At 42.1% G+C, this 16,848-nt stretch overlaps 1 protein-coding gene across 1 annotated transcript; it reads left to right on the forward strand.

The window, feature by feature from the left end:
- The first annotated feature begins 11,081 nt into the window (after positions 1-11,081).
- Positions 11,082-16,526, forward strand: LOC121344747 (cell surface glycoprotein CD200 receptor 1-B-like). The gene is made up of 6 exons (XM_041420976.1): positions 11,082-11,142; positions 11,857-12,174; positions 13,002-13,250; positions 14,266-14,361; positions 15,145-15,191; positions 16,410-16,526. Exons 1-6 carry the CDS (start codon positions 11,082-11,084, stop codon positions 16,524-16,526), a joined length of 888 nt encoding a protein of 295 aa, XP_041276910.1.
- The last annotated feature ends 322 nt before the right edge of the window (positions 16,527-16,848 follow it).

Here is a 16,848-nt window from a genome sequence, read left to right on the forward strand (position 1 = left end):
AATCGTTTATGCATCCGCCACAAAATACCTGGAAGAAGGAAAGTACCTGGATTGGAGCTGCCTCATCAGGAACCAGCAGAATCACAAATCACAAATCGAGGCTCACGGGTGAAAAAGAGCCAATAAGGACAACGAGACTGGGTTTGGAAAGGAGATGGAAAGCTTGCACCTCCCACAAAATTCAGAACCCGTGGCAAAAGTCTCGTCCTCACTGAAGACTTCTGGAAATATAGGCAGTCAAGCAGTCAGGCAGCGTCTGCTATCAGTGCAGAGCCAAAATAAAGGGTATTTTCCTACCTGCTGTGGGCCACTTCAGTATGGCGAGTGTAACAGGTAAGCTCTGCGTGTCCAGGGACTTGCTTGTATTGGGAGGTGACACGGTGGTGCCTCAGCAGAAATTTCTGCATGATAAAAGCAGTGTTCACGAAGATGTATCCTCTCCTCCTAGGGTGTGAAACTGAAATTGATTGCTGCCACACTGTGACATGTGCAATAAGTTTCACACTCCTCTGTCTCTTCATCTGTGCATGCTAAATGCAAGGCTGACACGTGAAAAGTGTCAGGGATTTGTTTTAGCACGGCTGTGCACTTCTCTGAGCTAATGGAAACAGCTTCCCATGGTATTTCTGCTCTGAGCACCGTTACCAGAGCTGAAAGAATTTGGGTGAAAAAGGCAGGGTGGGAAAATGTGTGCTAGTCTCAGGTTAGATGCAGGTCTAGCCCAGCTCACCTAGCATCTGTTCTGGGTTCATAGCCACAGCTGCATTCACAGGCAGCAAAGTTATTTCACCTAAAATTGACACCTATGCATTTTCTTACATTGAGAGCTTTGTGTGTGCAAACAGCCCGGCCTTATCACCTCTGGAATTCATTTTTGTGTAAGTAGAACTCAGGGAGAATAGGTGCTTAGGGGGAGTGGGACTTGAGGTATGGCAGCCACTGCTGGGAGTGACTTGTTCTTTTTAATTCTCCTGCTTCATTGGTTACAAGAGAAAAAAAAAATACTGTGCAGAAAGGCTGGGGAGGCTGAAACACACGGTGGCAGTGCCCCTGTGCAATCATTGCCCCAAGTGACTTAACTGGTCACACGGCGTGCTGCTATCCTCTACTTGTGCCCAGTGACTTCAGCTCCATGCCCCCAGCAGAAGGAAAGATCTGTTTGGCCTAAGTAGCCAAGGTGGTGAGCTCCCAGAGCTTTTTGGGTTGATTCTGATGTGTGTTGGGCTGAGAAACCAGCCCACATTCCTTCCCAGCTGTTCCCCAGCTTTGTTAAAATGTAGGGATTAATATTCACCTGTCTTTCTCCTTCCTGAAGTTCTCTCCAAAATATTTTGACTAAAAATAAAAAGAGAATTATGCCTTCAGTCATCTTTTTGACACCAATTTTTAGGTAAGGCAAGAGGCAGTTCTGCAGACTTTTATCTGCATGTTTGTCATTGTAATAACAGATGTGGCATTGCCAATTCCACAGAGAGTACAGAGGTTTACCTGGAATGGAACAAAGCTGTGAGGGTGGATTCTGGGCTGGAAAAGATGTGGGCTGTGGTCATGATATCCTGGGTAATTGTCTATGTCAAAGATAAGATATATACATATGTTTTAATTTTTTTTTTCTGAAAATAAGGTGTACGATTGATTTTATAAAGTCACAAGTCTCTTAGGTGGTTTTCTGGAATTGTCTATATATTTATTGACACCCCTTCCCCAATTTTTTTTCTCCAGCTGTACTTTCTGGGACCTGCTTCCCATGCAGGGAGATTTTCTCCTTTCTTCTACTGCTCTCTGTGCAAAGAAGGTTTTCCTGTGTTTTTCTCTCCTCTGAAATATCTTCTGTCTCATTTCTAGTCCATCCTTTGTGCTCTTCAGCTTGCTCTGAGAAAGCTGAGAACACTCTCAGTGGGATGAGCTCAAGGTGGAGAATGCACAGGAAGGAAAAATGAAGCTAGTGTCAAACTCACTCTTGTACAAACAGAAACCAAAGGAAGTTGTGATCTTTTACCCAACTCTGTGATATTTTGAAAGCTTATTTTGTCTGCAGCCTTTTAAAACTGCTGTGTCCCTCTCCCCTTTTCCAAGGATTTGCCTTTTGTGAAAGGACTTCTCTCTCAGGCCTTAAAATTTGGTACCAAATGGCAAGGGGAAGGTGTCCACACCTGTGTCTGTTTCTGTGGTGCTAAGGCTTGTCTGATGAGCACTGCTGATCTCTGCCATGTTCTTCATACTTGGACACGTGTGTAATGTTCTTGAGTGTCAAAGCAGACACACAGACCAAGTGAAAATTTATCACCTTGTCACTTTGATTGTTTATCAGTTCTGGAGGGCTGCAGTGGCTGCTGCTGTGGGAGCCTTTCAATCACAGGCAGCCTGATTTTGGATTCCTGTCGGAATAAATGCGTAAGCCACACCTGACAGACCCAGCTGCTTTCAGGGCACCCATAGCAAGCAGTAGAGATATCCTGCTAGGTGGGGGGAAGGGGATGTGCAGGGGCTCAGGGAGCATTGTATGATGCTGTGTTTTGGGCTCCAGTGAGCCAGTTTGGACTGCAGATATTTTTGGCACCATTCTTAAGCAGGCAGCACGCTGTACAACTGCACAGCAGCACCGTGCTTCTCCCTAGGTTGGTGTAGCTATGTTTCCACCTCCTGGCAACTATGAGGAATAGCTGTGGAGAGACTAAGGAGAATTTTTCTTGTTTTTGCAAGGCACTAGAAGATGAAGTAGGAATTTTAAAAAGGCAGTTCTCTTGAGCTCAGGGGGATTTTTAACTCCTTGGCATTCAGTATTCTATGATGTGTATAGGCATAGAAGCTGCTTCCAAATATCCTGCTTTGCAACAACTGTGAATATGAGTCCTTGAGCTGAAGGGTCATAAAAACAAGGTGCTTGCAGCAGATCTGTGAGTAATAAGACACCAGAGAGACACTTTACGTTGAGGGAGGGAGCATCAGTGTATATCCATAGTAACTGGAGACAAACACACCTAGTGAAATCCCAGCTCCAAGTACCTGTGCATTCTGTCTATTGGGAACATCAGTTGCTACAGAGATACATTCTGTTATGGAAGACACACAATCAAGACTAGGAATTCTGTGATGTGAGTAACAAGAAAATGCTATTTTTTTTGTCCAAAATGAGTGTTTTAGGTAGCTCAAAGAATCAAAGGAATTGGCAAGAGCAGGTTTAATATTAAAGTGAAAGTGCGAGAAAATGCATTGGCAAGGCTGACTTTACTGCTTTACTAGATGGTTAAAGCACAGAGAATGATCATGCTGAAATGTAAAATCAATCAATCTAAAACTAAAATCAACCACAAATCAGTGTAGATACTGAGGCTGGGGAAGAAAAAAGGGTAAAGAAGGGAAAAGATAAAGATAGAAAGGAATAAGGAAGGCCCTCCCAATATTCAGAGAGGTCTGCTTTGCCAAACAGGCCTGGACTTGGCCAACAGCTTAGGCCTAAACTCAGGTTGTTATTTAGAAAAATAAGTTTTCAAAGCTGTTTGTTAAAAACCAAAAGCTTGTTAGACTGCACTAGCTTCTGGGAACAGACAGTGTTTCTGATAAGCTCAGCCCAGATGCAGCTGATCAAGGCCAAGGCTTAATGAGCATTTTAAAATCATAATGCAGCCCGAGGAGCATGGGGGAGGCATTCTGTGAGTGTCCTTCAGTAGAAAGAAAACACTAATTTTCCCAAATAAAAATCTCTTGCACAAGTCAGTATGACCTCTCCTTGTCCTTGACAAGGGTAAAGCCAGAGCTGGGTTTTCTTTCAGGACCTGCTCAGAAATCCCTAGTGCCTGTTTCTTGTCCCATGCCAGGACAATGCCATGTTCCTGTTTCACCGGAAAGAATGACAGTTCTTTATCCATCTCAGAATTGCCCTGTGAAAACAAGGAAAAGACAACTTTGAGTATATTGTGCAGTACATGTTTCTAGAGCCTATAAAGAAATATAGGCTGTTAGTTCAAGGCTTCCAGTGAAAATGTATTTACAAGCTAAGTGCCCAGGTATGTATTCAGCCAGGATCTCTCACCCTGTATGTTCCTTATGCCCTTGTTAAGTGCATTAAAAACTACTTAGCAAAAAAAAAAAAGAAAAAAACAACCAAAAAAACCTGCAAAAAAACCGACTTCTGTTTTGCAGCACAGGTACATAACCCTGATGGAGTAGGTGCTGGACTCGCTGAATCTGGATTTTCAGTGAGGTTGTTTCCTTCATTGTTCAGTTGCAGGTACCCCCCATATAAAATGCCATCAGTTGTCCCCAGGTCATCTTCTTTTACATGAGGAATTACCTTATTTGTGGAAGATCATCCTCTTCAAAGAGGTTAGTCAGAAGCCTGTATAGTTCAAAGTTGCCTCTGTTTTATCCCTTTGAATGCATTTTAAAAATAATTTTTTCCAGAGACTCTTACAGAAGCCATAAACTAGCTCTGACAACAAACCACATGGAAGCAATGTGGAAAACCCAGATTTCTAGTGGAGGAGACTTTGCAAACAAGCCAATTAACTTTTCCTGCTGTGTCAGAGGGCTGTGAGTGCAGCAGCTCCAAGTGTGTGCATAAAGTTGTACCTCTATATAATGATTAAAAAAAAACATTAATGTATGTAGCAATACACATAGACATGGCCACAGCACAGACACTTTTAGCAGATTAAGACATGTTTTTTCATGCATTTTAAGTGAGCCCTTAGCTGTGCACAGGCACAGCCATATGGCTGTAGCCTATGTATGTACATAGCCTACACAGGCAGGGCTGACCAAAAGGCTGTGGTCTGTGGCATGAATGCATGCAGTAGAGTCCTTGTGGTGGGGAGCTAGAGGCTTCCTGAGTCTCTGTCTGACACTTCTGCATTCTGTTTGCTAGTTGACTTACTTTGCGTGGTTGGTTTTTTGCATCTTCCCTTTTTCTCATTTGTGTTGTAGCTCTGCATCTCAATTTTTCACACGGTGCCTTTGGACATTGAATCAGGAGACAATGATGTGCATGTTCTCCCAGCCTGGAGAAGCTCTGCCACCCCGTCCTCAGGAGCTTCCCCTCTGGGCTGTACTTTAAGCCACTCTGGGAAGATGAGAAAATGAGGATCTTTTATCAGCAATACACACAGTCCCTGACTGCATTAAAATCTGTGGGAGATGACCTGAACTTACACTGTGTTTTTCACCTGCAGACCACTGGACTACAAAATATGGGGGGAAGTTTGCTTAGCAGAAACCTGAATAAGGACATATTGTAGGGCTCCTCCCAGCTACTCCACTCTCCTGCATCATCCTGCCTCAAACGGAGCTTAAAATCTGCCAGGAGTGCTGGTAACCAGAAAACAAATGAGGTGAGAGGTTTCACTGGAAGCCACCAGGGAGAATTTTTCTACACCACTGACACAGAGCTACCTGGCTCATGAGAAAGGGAGTCTGTGACAGCAAAGAAACCTATATGGTGAGGAAGGAAAAAGGACAAGCATCCCCTTTGGTGTATTACGCCACACCAAAAGAGTGTAGGCAGTGACAAATGGCATCCTGATCCCGGTGTCATGACTTTACTTGGTATTTGAGAGGGGGGATGTGTAGTTTTTTCAAATATACATGTGGGTTTCTATTTTAGGTATATATGTTTTGTTACACAACCAGTTTATTCCACTTGTGAAAAAAAAAAAAAAACACAGAAAGGGAAATGAAAGAAAACTATTCCTCCTTTGCCATACAAAAGCAGGATGTATTTCATATTTGTAAGTGTTGATCTAGCTGCTGTATAAACACAGGGGGCAATTTTTTCCCTTCCCTAAATATATAAATAAGTAAAATACATATCTTGTTCTATGTGGTGACTCCAATGAGGGCAGAGAATGCAGCTCCTTGAGGCTGGAGAAGCTGTCTCCCAGATGATGGGGGCTCCTGGGTCTTCGTGCAGGATCTCACAGCTGTCCATGGAATGGGGAAGCTGTAGATTTCAGAGAAAATGATGTTCCCTGAAGTGTGAAGGGGAAGGAGCAATGAAGAGCTGAAGGAGAGAGGACAGGTAAGTCCCTGCTTAGCACTGCCTAAACCGTTGTTAGCGATGCTAGGCAGGACAGACTGACAGGTGACAAAGGACTACCTGGGGTTTTATTTCTGCTGTACACCAGGTCTTCTGCTATTTCTGTTCTTTTTAAAGCAGGAATTACTTGAGGTTTAAAGCAGGAATTACTATGTGCAGTTTGGGGTGTGTGGTGCAATTCCATCGTGTTTGGCTGTGGAGTGGGAGGCCAGAGTCTCTAACTGAAAGATGGGGAGGAAACCATCTGGGGAGCCTGGGATACATCCTGATGCTTACTAAAGGAGCTATACACCAATCTATAATCCATCTCCTCTCTGTTCATCTCTGTATACTTGTATGGAAGACTTCTCTGGCTATCCACAGCCCTGAAAGCAGTAATTACACTTGTGGGTTGCTAATTCCCAGGTTATTTTTCTGGGAAATCAGCAGCAAAAAGCAGTAGGCCCACAAGGGGCAGGAGTTAAAGCAGTTAAGACCATGAATATGTGTGGTAGGTAGATTTGTCTGCTGCAGTTCTGGGACTGAGCAAGAAGCTCCTGAGGTTAATGACCTGCAGGTGATAAGGGGATTCTCTAGGGCCAGGAGTAGAAGTTGCTGAGCATGGCCCTGCTGGCCCAGTGCAATCAGCTGTAGTTAAAAAAGAGATACGTTTCCTTGATCTCTGCAAATTGTGACATAATTGCCTCTGGATATTTTAACATGGAAGTGTCAGGTTTTACAGGCTTCGTTATCAGCAGGGCTTTCCCCCATCTGTTTGCTGACACTGGTGAGAGCCACAGATGGTTTATACCTGGGAAAGTCAAGGTCTTAGGTACAAGAACTGGGGTTTTTTTCTGCATAAAATGAAAAATGTTAAGCAAATGTCTTCTCTCTTTCTGGAAGGAAGAGAATGAGCTACTAGGGGTGGTAGTAGCTTTTCATTCTTTCTTTGCTCTTTCTGCCCCTTTCCAACACTGGATTACTCCCTGAGGGACTGGCTGCAAGGCAGCTACAGGTGTGAGGAATATGCCTTGGCTTGTGCAATAACTTCATGGGACTAAGCTATTTTCCAGATGAGCTAGTGATAAAAAGGTAAATATATCTGAGAAGAGGGGAGATGCCCAACTGCTTTCTGGAATTACAGCTACTATGTATGACAAACTTTTTTCTCCTGGGGAAAAATCCATACTTTGTAATGTTGGTATTACTCTAAATACTGCTATCTTGATGAATTCAATAGATGGCACAAATCTCTGTCTTGCTGTGGAGGAAATTTCAAAACTATTTACCTTTAGGTATATTTACCTAAACACTGTAATTTTACAGTTGTTTTGTATAACTTGCTTGTGATTGTTTTGTGAGCTCATTCTATTAGGCTAATTCTCTCTTTCAGAAAGCCATCCACCCTCTATTTCCCATTTTGCAGAGAAAGCTTTGTAGTTTGGAACTGAATGAAACCGGGTGGACTAAATTTCAAATCATCTCTAGCTTCAAATGATGCCAGCAACTGTGAGACAAACAGGGAGTCTGAGAAGAAAATGCACTATGGAGGTTCTGATCCATCAGTCCCTGACAGAGCTAACAGTCTTCTGCTGTGCTAGTACATGAATTCAGAGGTCAGTTTTCAGGGTCAGGATATCTTTAAGAGAATAGAAATACCAGGAGACTCTGAAGTCAAGGCAGAGGTGCATTACCCAGCAGCATTGTCAGGGGCCAGCCACAGATGGCTAAGAAAGATGGCTAAGAACAGAGAAAGAACACAGCCTCTCCTCTTGCCCCAGAGCTTTCCAGTTTCAGCTTTGGGAGCAGCTACCTGCTGGCCCTTTTGATAAGTTTTGTCTTCCACACAGGGCATTCAAAGTCTTGCTATATTTTGTTGCTTCATTTTCAGTGGAGGGATTTGAGGAAGTCCCAGGAGAGGACCACTGGTAGGGAGAAACAGGATCAGAAGATCCTGACCTGTGGATGTTGAAAACACAGCATGACCAGCATCTCTCACTTCAGAAAAGCTGCAGGTTTTTGAGTTGGGTGTTGTGTGGTCTTGCTGATGAGGCAGAAACATCAAATACTACATAGAAGATGCTGCTGCTGCTCTGACTGCCAAAATTGTGGGTTTGGATTTTAAACAACGTAGCCTTGATTTGCAGAGCAGTTACCTTATCCTTATAAGAGTTGATCCAGATGTGTGCCACTGCTTTCTCTTCTTGCTATCTCTTCCAGCCCTTCCTTACCCAAAGACACACACCTTACAGAGAACAGAGACCCTTCTAAGGCAGGGTCTTTTGTAACCTTTACAATGTGCTTTCACTTCAAAACAGAACCCTATTTTGCTGAGTTAAACATGGGAATGGCTCTGTGACATCCTGGTTATCCTTAAAAAATTTGTGGTGACAACTGATGGATACCTGACCTTTCTCTTTTTCAGGTTGTGTTAGCAAATATATAAATCATGTTGGACATTGCCTGATTTTAGGTTGGTGCTTTGCATAGCTCAAGGCTTGTGGCTGGTGTGTGATGTGTAACAACAGGCAGCTGAGGTTGTGACTTGTTCATCGTGTCGCAAAGCAGTTTGTTTCTCTCCATTTAACTCTGCCACATCCTCTTCAGGGCAGTGTACCACCACAGGGTTTTTTTGACTCATCTCTCTCATGAGGGGAGGGGGGTGGAGGCTTTGTCTGTAAGAAAAATCAGCTGCGTGTTAAGGTCTCAGAAGCAGCAACGAAAAGAAACTCATGAACCATACAGCCGAACGCAGGGATGGAGTCTCCTGAACTGAGATAGTTCCCACTTTGCTGTTATATCTGGGCCCTTGGTGGGGACAGAGAAGGAGGGGAGCTCCAGGTACATCCCTGGTGTGCAGGAGCTGCCTTGGAATCGACCCTCAGGACTGGGATCCCGTGGGAGCGCTGCCAGTGCTGAGGTCCCCCTGTTCACCCCAGAAGTAGAATCGGAGCACCAGAGCGCGCTGGAAGTGCTGCTGCTCCCCTCCCAGGCTCGGGGGTGAGGAGGGCTCCTCTTGAGTGAGTGGATCTCCCCCAGCCTCCGCTCTCCTTGGGATGAATCCGGGCGGGAAGAGTGGCACGTGTATCGCGCGGTCTTGTGCCAGCCACCGCCACCGAGGCTGAGTAAAAAATTTAATTTATTTTAATGCAGCTGTTGAGGCATTTTAATTTCATCAAAGGCAATAACACAAGGCGAGCCACCGAGTATTCGTTTGCTACTTTTAAATGGGTTTGATTCATCTCTGCTTGGTTGTTCCTTTATGGATTTTGAGAGTTCCTTCTCGCTCAGAGGCACAACTGTTCAAGGGCTGTGAATTTTAAAAATTGCAGATTAAATTCTGCATTTCACACATGAATATTTAAACAGTCATATACTCTCTTCTTTCTGTAAGGTCCCATTTTTAATCATTAATGCCTGTTCTTTTGAGCAAATAAACCGCATATATGAAATTTGAATGCATTTAAAAAAAAAGATAGTTCTCTGGGACAAGTTCCAATATGACAATATTCTGTTATGAATATTTATGGACCCATCAAAATTGGTGAATACTGAATTTGCTGCAGAAATTGTGGAAGGTTTGTTCTTTCTTTTACTTTCCTTTTGAAAGAGACTGAGAAATTCTTTGCAAATTGGGTCAAGTTCAGTACATAAGTTTGGTCAAAAATGTATATTTTAAATTTTTTTTTGTTGAAAAAAATCAATTTTTAAAGATTCCAACTGTTTTGATTGAAAGCAACTTTTGCATGCATAATGTATCCAAATTGCAAAGAAAAAAAAAATCCCAAAACTTCTGACAGCGCTGAATAAAATAAAACAAAATATTTCCTTTAAGGCAAAAGATTTTATGTGAATGAAAGTGAAATTTGAGATGTTTTTAATGTAAGAGTTACATTGCTTGTTACACATTAGTAGCAGAATATCGATCAATGTGGTTGTTATTGGCATTTTTACCAAGTGGTAATGAAAGGTTTTCATCCAGATGCATCACAACTCTTTGTTAGACGTGTGAGCAAAACAATTCTTTGAGGAAAACAATTCTGTTGAGGGTGGTGAGGCACTGGAACAGAAAAGTTGTGGATGCCCCATCCCTGGAAGTGTTCAGGGTCAGGCTGGATGGGGCTCTGAGCAACCTGGTCTGGTGGAAGTGCCCATGGCAGAGGGCTGGAACTGGGAGATTTTTAAGGTCCCTTCCAACCCAAACCATTCTGTGATTCAGTGACTTGAACATGCACTTGTATCACGCTCTGTTAAGCAGAACACCATCCTTGCATTTGGCTCGTGCCTGTGGCAGCGTTTGTTCTTCCTGTGCCACACGTGTGGCAGTGTTGTGGCTTCTCTTCTCTACACCAGGCATCCTCTCATGGTTTGTTTCACATTTAAAATGAAATCTTTGACTTGGGAATGAAAACATCATCGTGTCAGTATTTCCCATGGGATGGGAGCACAGTTTTCCAATCATCTCTAGCTGTGGGTGCCTGATTCAGAAAGTAAATAATTAAAGAGATAGAATTGGCAGCATTTATAAGACATGGTTTGTTAAAAGGCTTAGATAGTTGTAGAATAGCAGGAGTTGCTAGATGCCTTTTTAGTTCACCCTACCTATGAAAGCAGGAAACAAACTCATGAGGTTTTGATCCCTTGCAACAGGAGGGCTGCTCTTTTTGTCCTGCTCTAAAAGGGCAGTTACTCTTCAAGAAATTAAAAGCATGCAAAGGCTAGGAAGAATTTCTTTCCCAAGCAGTGGATGAAGTCTAGATTCCGAATGGTGCCAGATATCTAGGATTTAAAAAAATTGTTTGTAAACAGTAGCTTGTCTTGTTTTTTATTTTGTATTTTTTTTGTCTTTATTTTTGCAATTTTTTTTTTTTTTAACAACCTGGTTTTTGCTTTACTTTCTTCACCGTAAGAGTGGCACTTGACATGAGGTCTTGTTTATAACTCCTGCTTTCAAAGGAAACAGGGGGTTTGCTACATGTTCTCTTTGAAGGGATGAGAGCAACCATTTGTGACTACATGCCATTTTCTTTGCCTTCATTTTCTGCAGTGCTGATTCCTGCTGCTAAAGATGGCTCAGAAATGGGCAGTTCTGGCTGTGCTCCTTTTCTTGCCAATCAGTCTGGTTGAAGGTAAGTGAGAAAGATCCAAAACTGCATGTAGCACTGTTTGGTACTCTGTATTTCCAACTTGCCAGGACATTGAAACTTCATAGTACACCAGAGCAAATTTTGCCTATTGTTTTGTGGGAATGGAAAGAATGTCACCTTGGCTGGCAAAATAATCCAGTGCCTTGCAGAGTGGCACAGAGTGATAAATCTGACAGGAATCCAAAACTGGTCATCTAAAGACACACCTGTTCAGCTGGGACAATGGCAGGAGAGCTATGATTTCTGGAATGTCTCTTACCAAACTTCTTTTCCAAGTGATGTTGGTTTTACCATGCCACACATGTGTGTTCCACAGCTATCCCGGGTTTTACTGGCACTTGAAGGAAGGCACCTAATTCAGGAACACAATAAATTTTTAAAAGTAGCTTCCTTCCCCTTAAGACTGATTTTTGCCCTCCCCACCAATTTTTCAAAGCCTATATTAAAGTGATAGAAATTTGTTGCCTAAAATAAAGGTGGGGGACTTGCAGCTTGTCAGCATCACTGCCCACAGCAAAAAGGCACCATCTCCACTGCATTTCCAAATTTCAGGAAGATGAGTCTGGAAGTTGAATAATAATATGTACCCCAAGGCTGCCAGTACAGTCAGGAAGTATATTTTTAAGGGTGAGGAAGCCAAGAGTTTCCTGTGCTTTTACAATGGCTGTAGCACCTTTTTAATGTCTTTTTTTTCATCTTATGCAGCTCACAACACGGTGAGTGTAGAGGCTGGCCATGAAGCTGTGCTGGATTGCCCCAACACCTCCAAGGTGCCTTTGGTGCTGGTGAGGTGGAAGGGGAATTGCAGAAGTTGCTGCTGGTTGTCCTATAGAGGGGATCACTATAAGACAAGCAGGCTGAACTGCAGTGAGAGGATCATGTGGAAATATTCACCTGTCAGTGATCCTGCGCTTCGTATTTACCCCGTGAGCCTCGGGGACGAGGGAATTTACACCTGTGAATTTGCCAACAGGGAAGGGAATTTTAATTTTTCCTCTTCTCTGACTGTGATAGGTAAGACTGCATCACTAAAATAAAAATTGAATTAGTCTATTTGCAACATAGGCAGGAAGAAAAGAATATTAGGAAACATAATGAATACATCAAATCACCTTTTGCATATAGTCAGGTAAATTATATCTAGGTTTCCATAAAAAAGGGGAAGATTTTTTGGTTTTTGGCTGTATTAGTTAAGCCATCTCAGTATAACAAAAAAGAAATTAATTTTGCAACTCTGTAATTGCTATTTGTTTTCATTAGTTTGTTTTGGATTTGGGTTTTGGAGTATTTTTTGTTCTTCCCTGCAGAATCGTGCCTTTCTGATAAATGTTTAGGTGTTGTGTGAGCCTTTCCCTGTTTTGCCAAATGCAGAATATGAGTTGTTGGACTTCAAGCAGCATAGTTTTTCCTAATTCCTCTTTTATTTCCCTGCTACCCGATTTTTGATTCTACATATCCAAACTCCCAAATATTGTACCTGAAGCTTCAGCAATCTGCCTTTTCATCAGTCAAGCTCTAAATCTTTATTGAATCCACCCCTCTCTGTCATCCCATATCCTGTTAATCTGTCATCACCTTTTGGCAAACAGGAGGAAGCAATACTTTAGATGCAGCCAGCTAGTTTTTGAGGTGTCCACCTTGGACTTTTTGATGTATTGTTTTTCCTTTAAGATGTGCTAATATTTCAAATTATTTTAAAATCTCATGAATTGGCCATACAATCTAAAAAACCCCACCTGTTTGTCAGTTTCTCAGTTGATGATTTTATACTGAAAATTGAAATAGAAATATCAAATATGAATAGAAATAATGGTTGTGGCCTTTTAAAATTTCTTCTGCAGTCCCTCCTACGGTGACTCTGACCCATGACAAGAGCAGGGTGGCTGTGTGCCAGGCATCTGCAGGAAAGCCAGCTGCTCACATCTCCTGGATCCCTGCAAGCAATCACAGCTCCGAGGAAGAATTCCGTCACCCCAATGGAACAGTGACCAGAGTGAGCTACTTTGGCTGGGCCGACAGCTCATTTCCCTCTGTCACCTGCCTGGTCACCCACGCAGCCATGAACCAGACTCTGGTCATGGACCTGAGATGTAAATAATGTTATTTTGTGGTTGCTTTTCATCATGTCTTGGGCTCCTCTCTGCTGTTCTGTGCAGCTCTTCCCACTAAATGCCAGGGCTCTGGAACTAGGTTAGCGTGGTTATAAGGTGAAGTCTAGTGCATGTTGAGAGATAAATTAATGATTTTGAAACCAAATGCTTTGTGGCACTGTATGGAGAAGCTTTCAGTGTATTTGTCGTTCAATTCCTGTCCTGTTTTACAAGAATTCCTTATTCTGCTTTCAGTGGGTTCACCTTGGCTGGCTGCCAGGTGCTCTCCAAGCTGCTCTATTGCTCCCTCCTCTTCAACAAGACAGGGAGAAAAATACAATGGCCAGCTCGTGGGTCAAGGTGAAGACAGGGAGAGATCATTCACCAATTACTGTCACAGACAGACACTTGAGAGAAAGTTATTTCTTGCCACTCAAATCAGAGGATAGAGAGAAACAAGAAAGAATCTAAAAGCACCTTCACCACAACATTTTGTCCAGCTTTTCCACAGTAGTGATGGTCTGGAGAAAATTTCCTTGGAGCATGCCTGTCTCTGTGACTTGCAAGTGTTCCAAAGGTAGTAAAGGCTAAAATTCAGCTTCTGTTGGAAGTCTATCGCAGTAGGATTTGTAAGAACAGCTTAAGAAGTGCTCATACCACCAAAATATCTCTACTAGTAGAGGCATAAAGAACAGAAATCAGCATAAACCACTCATTAATAACAGCATTTTGCAGGGATGGCTGCTCAGTTGTTCAGGGCTAGAAGTAATTGAAGAAAATGAGAATGTAAAGGCAGATGAGTTGAAAATGAAAATGTGTTTGTGCACACAAATGACTGGGAGTATGGGGCAGCTTCTTATTGCTGATGGGCATCCAGACATCTCATCTGTTTCTCTCTGCTTTGTTTGGAATCAGAGGATTAGCTTTTTCTTCCAGATAAGGTAGGCAGTTATGTCACAAATTCATGGATACTGACATCTAGCTGTGTAACTTGCTCTCTTTTCTCATTGCTCAGATACCTCCCACAGGCTTCTCTACATCCTTTCAGGAGCAGCTGCAGGTGTCCTTGCTGTCACAGTTGTGACTTTATCCTTGATTTTCAGGCGCAGAGGTGAGTCCTTTGAATCTGAAATATATTACAATCCCATTGCTGACTATGTGCAGGTACAAGGACATGCACTTTATTGCTGAGACTGAGGTGGGAGGCAAGGGTTGAGGAAAATGTTCATATATGCACAGTTCTTTTGGAGAAATCGAAATGAAGTAAGGGGTAGCAATTTAAAATAAGTCTGGAGTTTTGAAAGAGCCACAGATATCGTGGTGCTAATGCATTACAGACATGTCAGGGGTTCATTCAGGATGAAAAGGGTTCTTTCTGAGAAGAGGGCAGGCTTTGAGTTTTTAGAATTATTTTGTTTGTTCTGCACTTACTGGCACAAAGTTCTATACTAAAGAATTACAGTTAATAAACTAATGACTAAACACAAACTATCTTTGTTTCCATGAGCAGGGATAAGTTTTCCCTTGAGCAAATGTAAGAATAAGCCAAATGTACATACTCTGATATCTTTCAGATAATTGTGCATTGGGCATATTAGATAGCTGATTTGTTTAAATTCTCATACTAAATGCAAAACACAGCTACTAAGAAGAAAATCAACTCTACCCCAGTAGAAACCAGAGCACCCAGCATGACCAAAAGTTTCAACGAAGGGAAAAATAAAACAAGAGCGTGTTAAAGAGCAGGATGTAAAAAAATAAGAACATATGAGGGTAACTGTATTTTGAAGAAAACCTTTCAAGAGCTGGGGGCAGCTAGAAGAGAATCCCAGCTATAACAGCTGTGTACCCTGCACCTTCAAACCACTCAAACTTCTTGACATTCTCCTTTCAGCTTGCAGGTTACGTAAACGGGCACAGGGCCCAGCAGAACACTTTACAGTAAGTGGCTTTGTGTGTGTGTGCTTTGCAGGTTTTGGTGTATTCTTCACTAAAACTTGTAATTTCTTTGCAATTCTCTACTCTGACATACTCCCATACTGTGAGCACTTGGAGGGGGGATGAGGAACACATCATCTGTGAGAATGTCTGTTGTTTGGGTGGCCCTATCTTCATGTATAATCAGAGTGTTTGAGCAATTGTTTAAGCACTGGATAGAGAGTGGTGTGGTGCATTTCCCACAAGTCACATTTACAATGCTGAATTTTAACTCTCCAAAAACGTAATATTTTCATATTTCTGCTTCACAGAGTAGTTTTTACTCAGATGTTTTATTTAAGAATGTGTATTCTTAATGGCAGAAGCCTGCCTAATTAATGATTGGATGGAACTAAATGTGCCTTTTACAATGAGGGGAAAAAGGTCCACTTTGTTTCGCTGCATTGGAGACAAACACAGCTATGAAACTTTTATTTTTATGTGGCAGTTCATATACTTGTAAGCCAGGAAACATCAGGGATAAATCTGCCACCACAACTTTTACTCACTCTCTAATTCCAGTGTATTGTGATATATATTTAACAAAATGAAAATGTGCTGCTTTTCCCCAGGGCTTTTGCCTCACTTAAAGCACATGGAAAGACCAATTATTTCCTATTTTGTTTTCTGCTCATGATTTAATTAATGGTTGTGTGCCTTGTTTGTTGCAAACCAGTCAGAGTGCTCTGAAGTTGGAATCATTAATTTCCTGATGTGCTCTTGTGTGGCATTCAGGACAATTTCATTGATGAGAGGGGAAGTTGCAGAGATCAAAGGTTTCCAGTGATTTTAGGTGCCTAAATTGGATTGTTTGTGGTCTGTCTGTTTTGTTTTCAGAGAAGCTAGCATTTTTCATCTATTTTGCTGTAGATACCAACATTTCAAAATTGGTTTTTGAAAAGACAATATTAAGAAAAAAGCAATATTAAGAAAAAAAAATTTCAGAGGCTGTCCTGTTGAGGCTTTGTGAAGGCTGTTCTTGCATTTGTCTGCCAGTTCATGTTTCACCCTCTGTGCTGTACCCTTTTGCTCAGAGAAATCACTTCACGTTTCTTTTGCAACAGTGATGTTACCCACCAGGTCTCTTCTGCTCTTTGCTTTTAGTTTGGGATCTATAGGAATGACAATCCCATGACATTCCACAATGTAATACGGTGGTACATGTTTTTCTTCCTGTTGCAGACTACAGCCTGGAAGTTCCCACCTTCACGTGCAACAAGAGCAGCAGTCAAACCTCCTGACTTTCCAGAGAGCATCTATATGAATTACGGCCCAAGATCTATTTATGTATGCTTATAAGAGTGCAGGCACAAGTAGCCAGCTCAGCTACTAATGATGCTCAGCTACTCAAACTTGTACTTCAACTCTTAAGCCTCAGACCTTACCCCCAAAAATCTTTGTCTTTCCTCACCTCATGAGGGTGGAGTAGAAAGGCCTGTTTTAGTAAGTTTTTTTTTCTCTTTCTCTAAATATCAGTACAGCTCTAGAGAAAGTTGGAAATTTTAAAAATTGAATTAGGGAAATCTTAATTCTGTTAGAAAATTGACTGTGATGTATGTGCTGCCTTTCCTCAAAACAATAATGGACATATTTCTGTGCCAGAGTAAAAGACTGCTGGTGA

Source organism: Onychostruthus taczanowskii, unplaced genomic scaffold (assembly GCF_017590055.1).
Source record: "Onychostruthus taczanowskii isolate IOZ18803 unplaced genomic scaffold, ASM1759005v1 scaffold67, whole genome shotgun sequence".
In the NCBI taxonomy this organism is placed as follows: Eukaryota; Metazoa; Chordata; class Aves; order Passeriformes; family Passeridae; genus Onychostruthus; species Onychostruthus taczanowskii.

Excerpts from the sequence above, each read along its gene's own strand:
- LOC121344747 (XM_041420976.1), top strand. The coding sequence starts at position 11,082 with ATGGCTCAGAAATGGGCAGTTCTGGCTGTGCTCCTTTTCTTGCCAATC. Across the intron at positions 12,175-13,001 it reads CTCTTCTCTGACTGTGATAG|TCCCTCCTACGGTGACTCTG; the intron begins GTAAGACTGCAT and ends TTTCTTCTGCAG. Across the intron at positions 13,251-14,265 it reads TCTGGTCATGGACCTGAGAT|ATACCTCCCACAGGCTTCTC; the intron begins GTAAATAATGTT and ends CTCATTGCTCAG.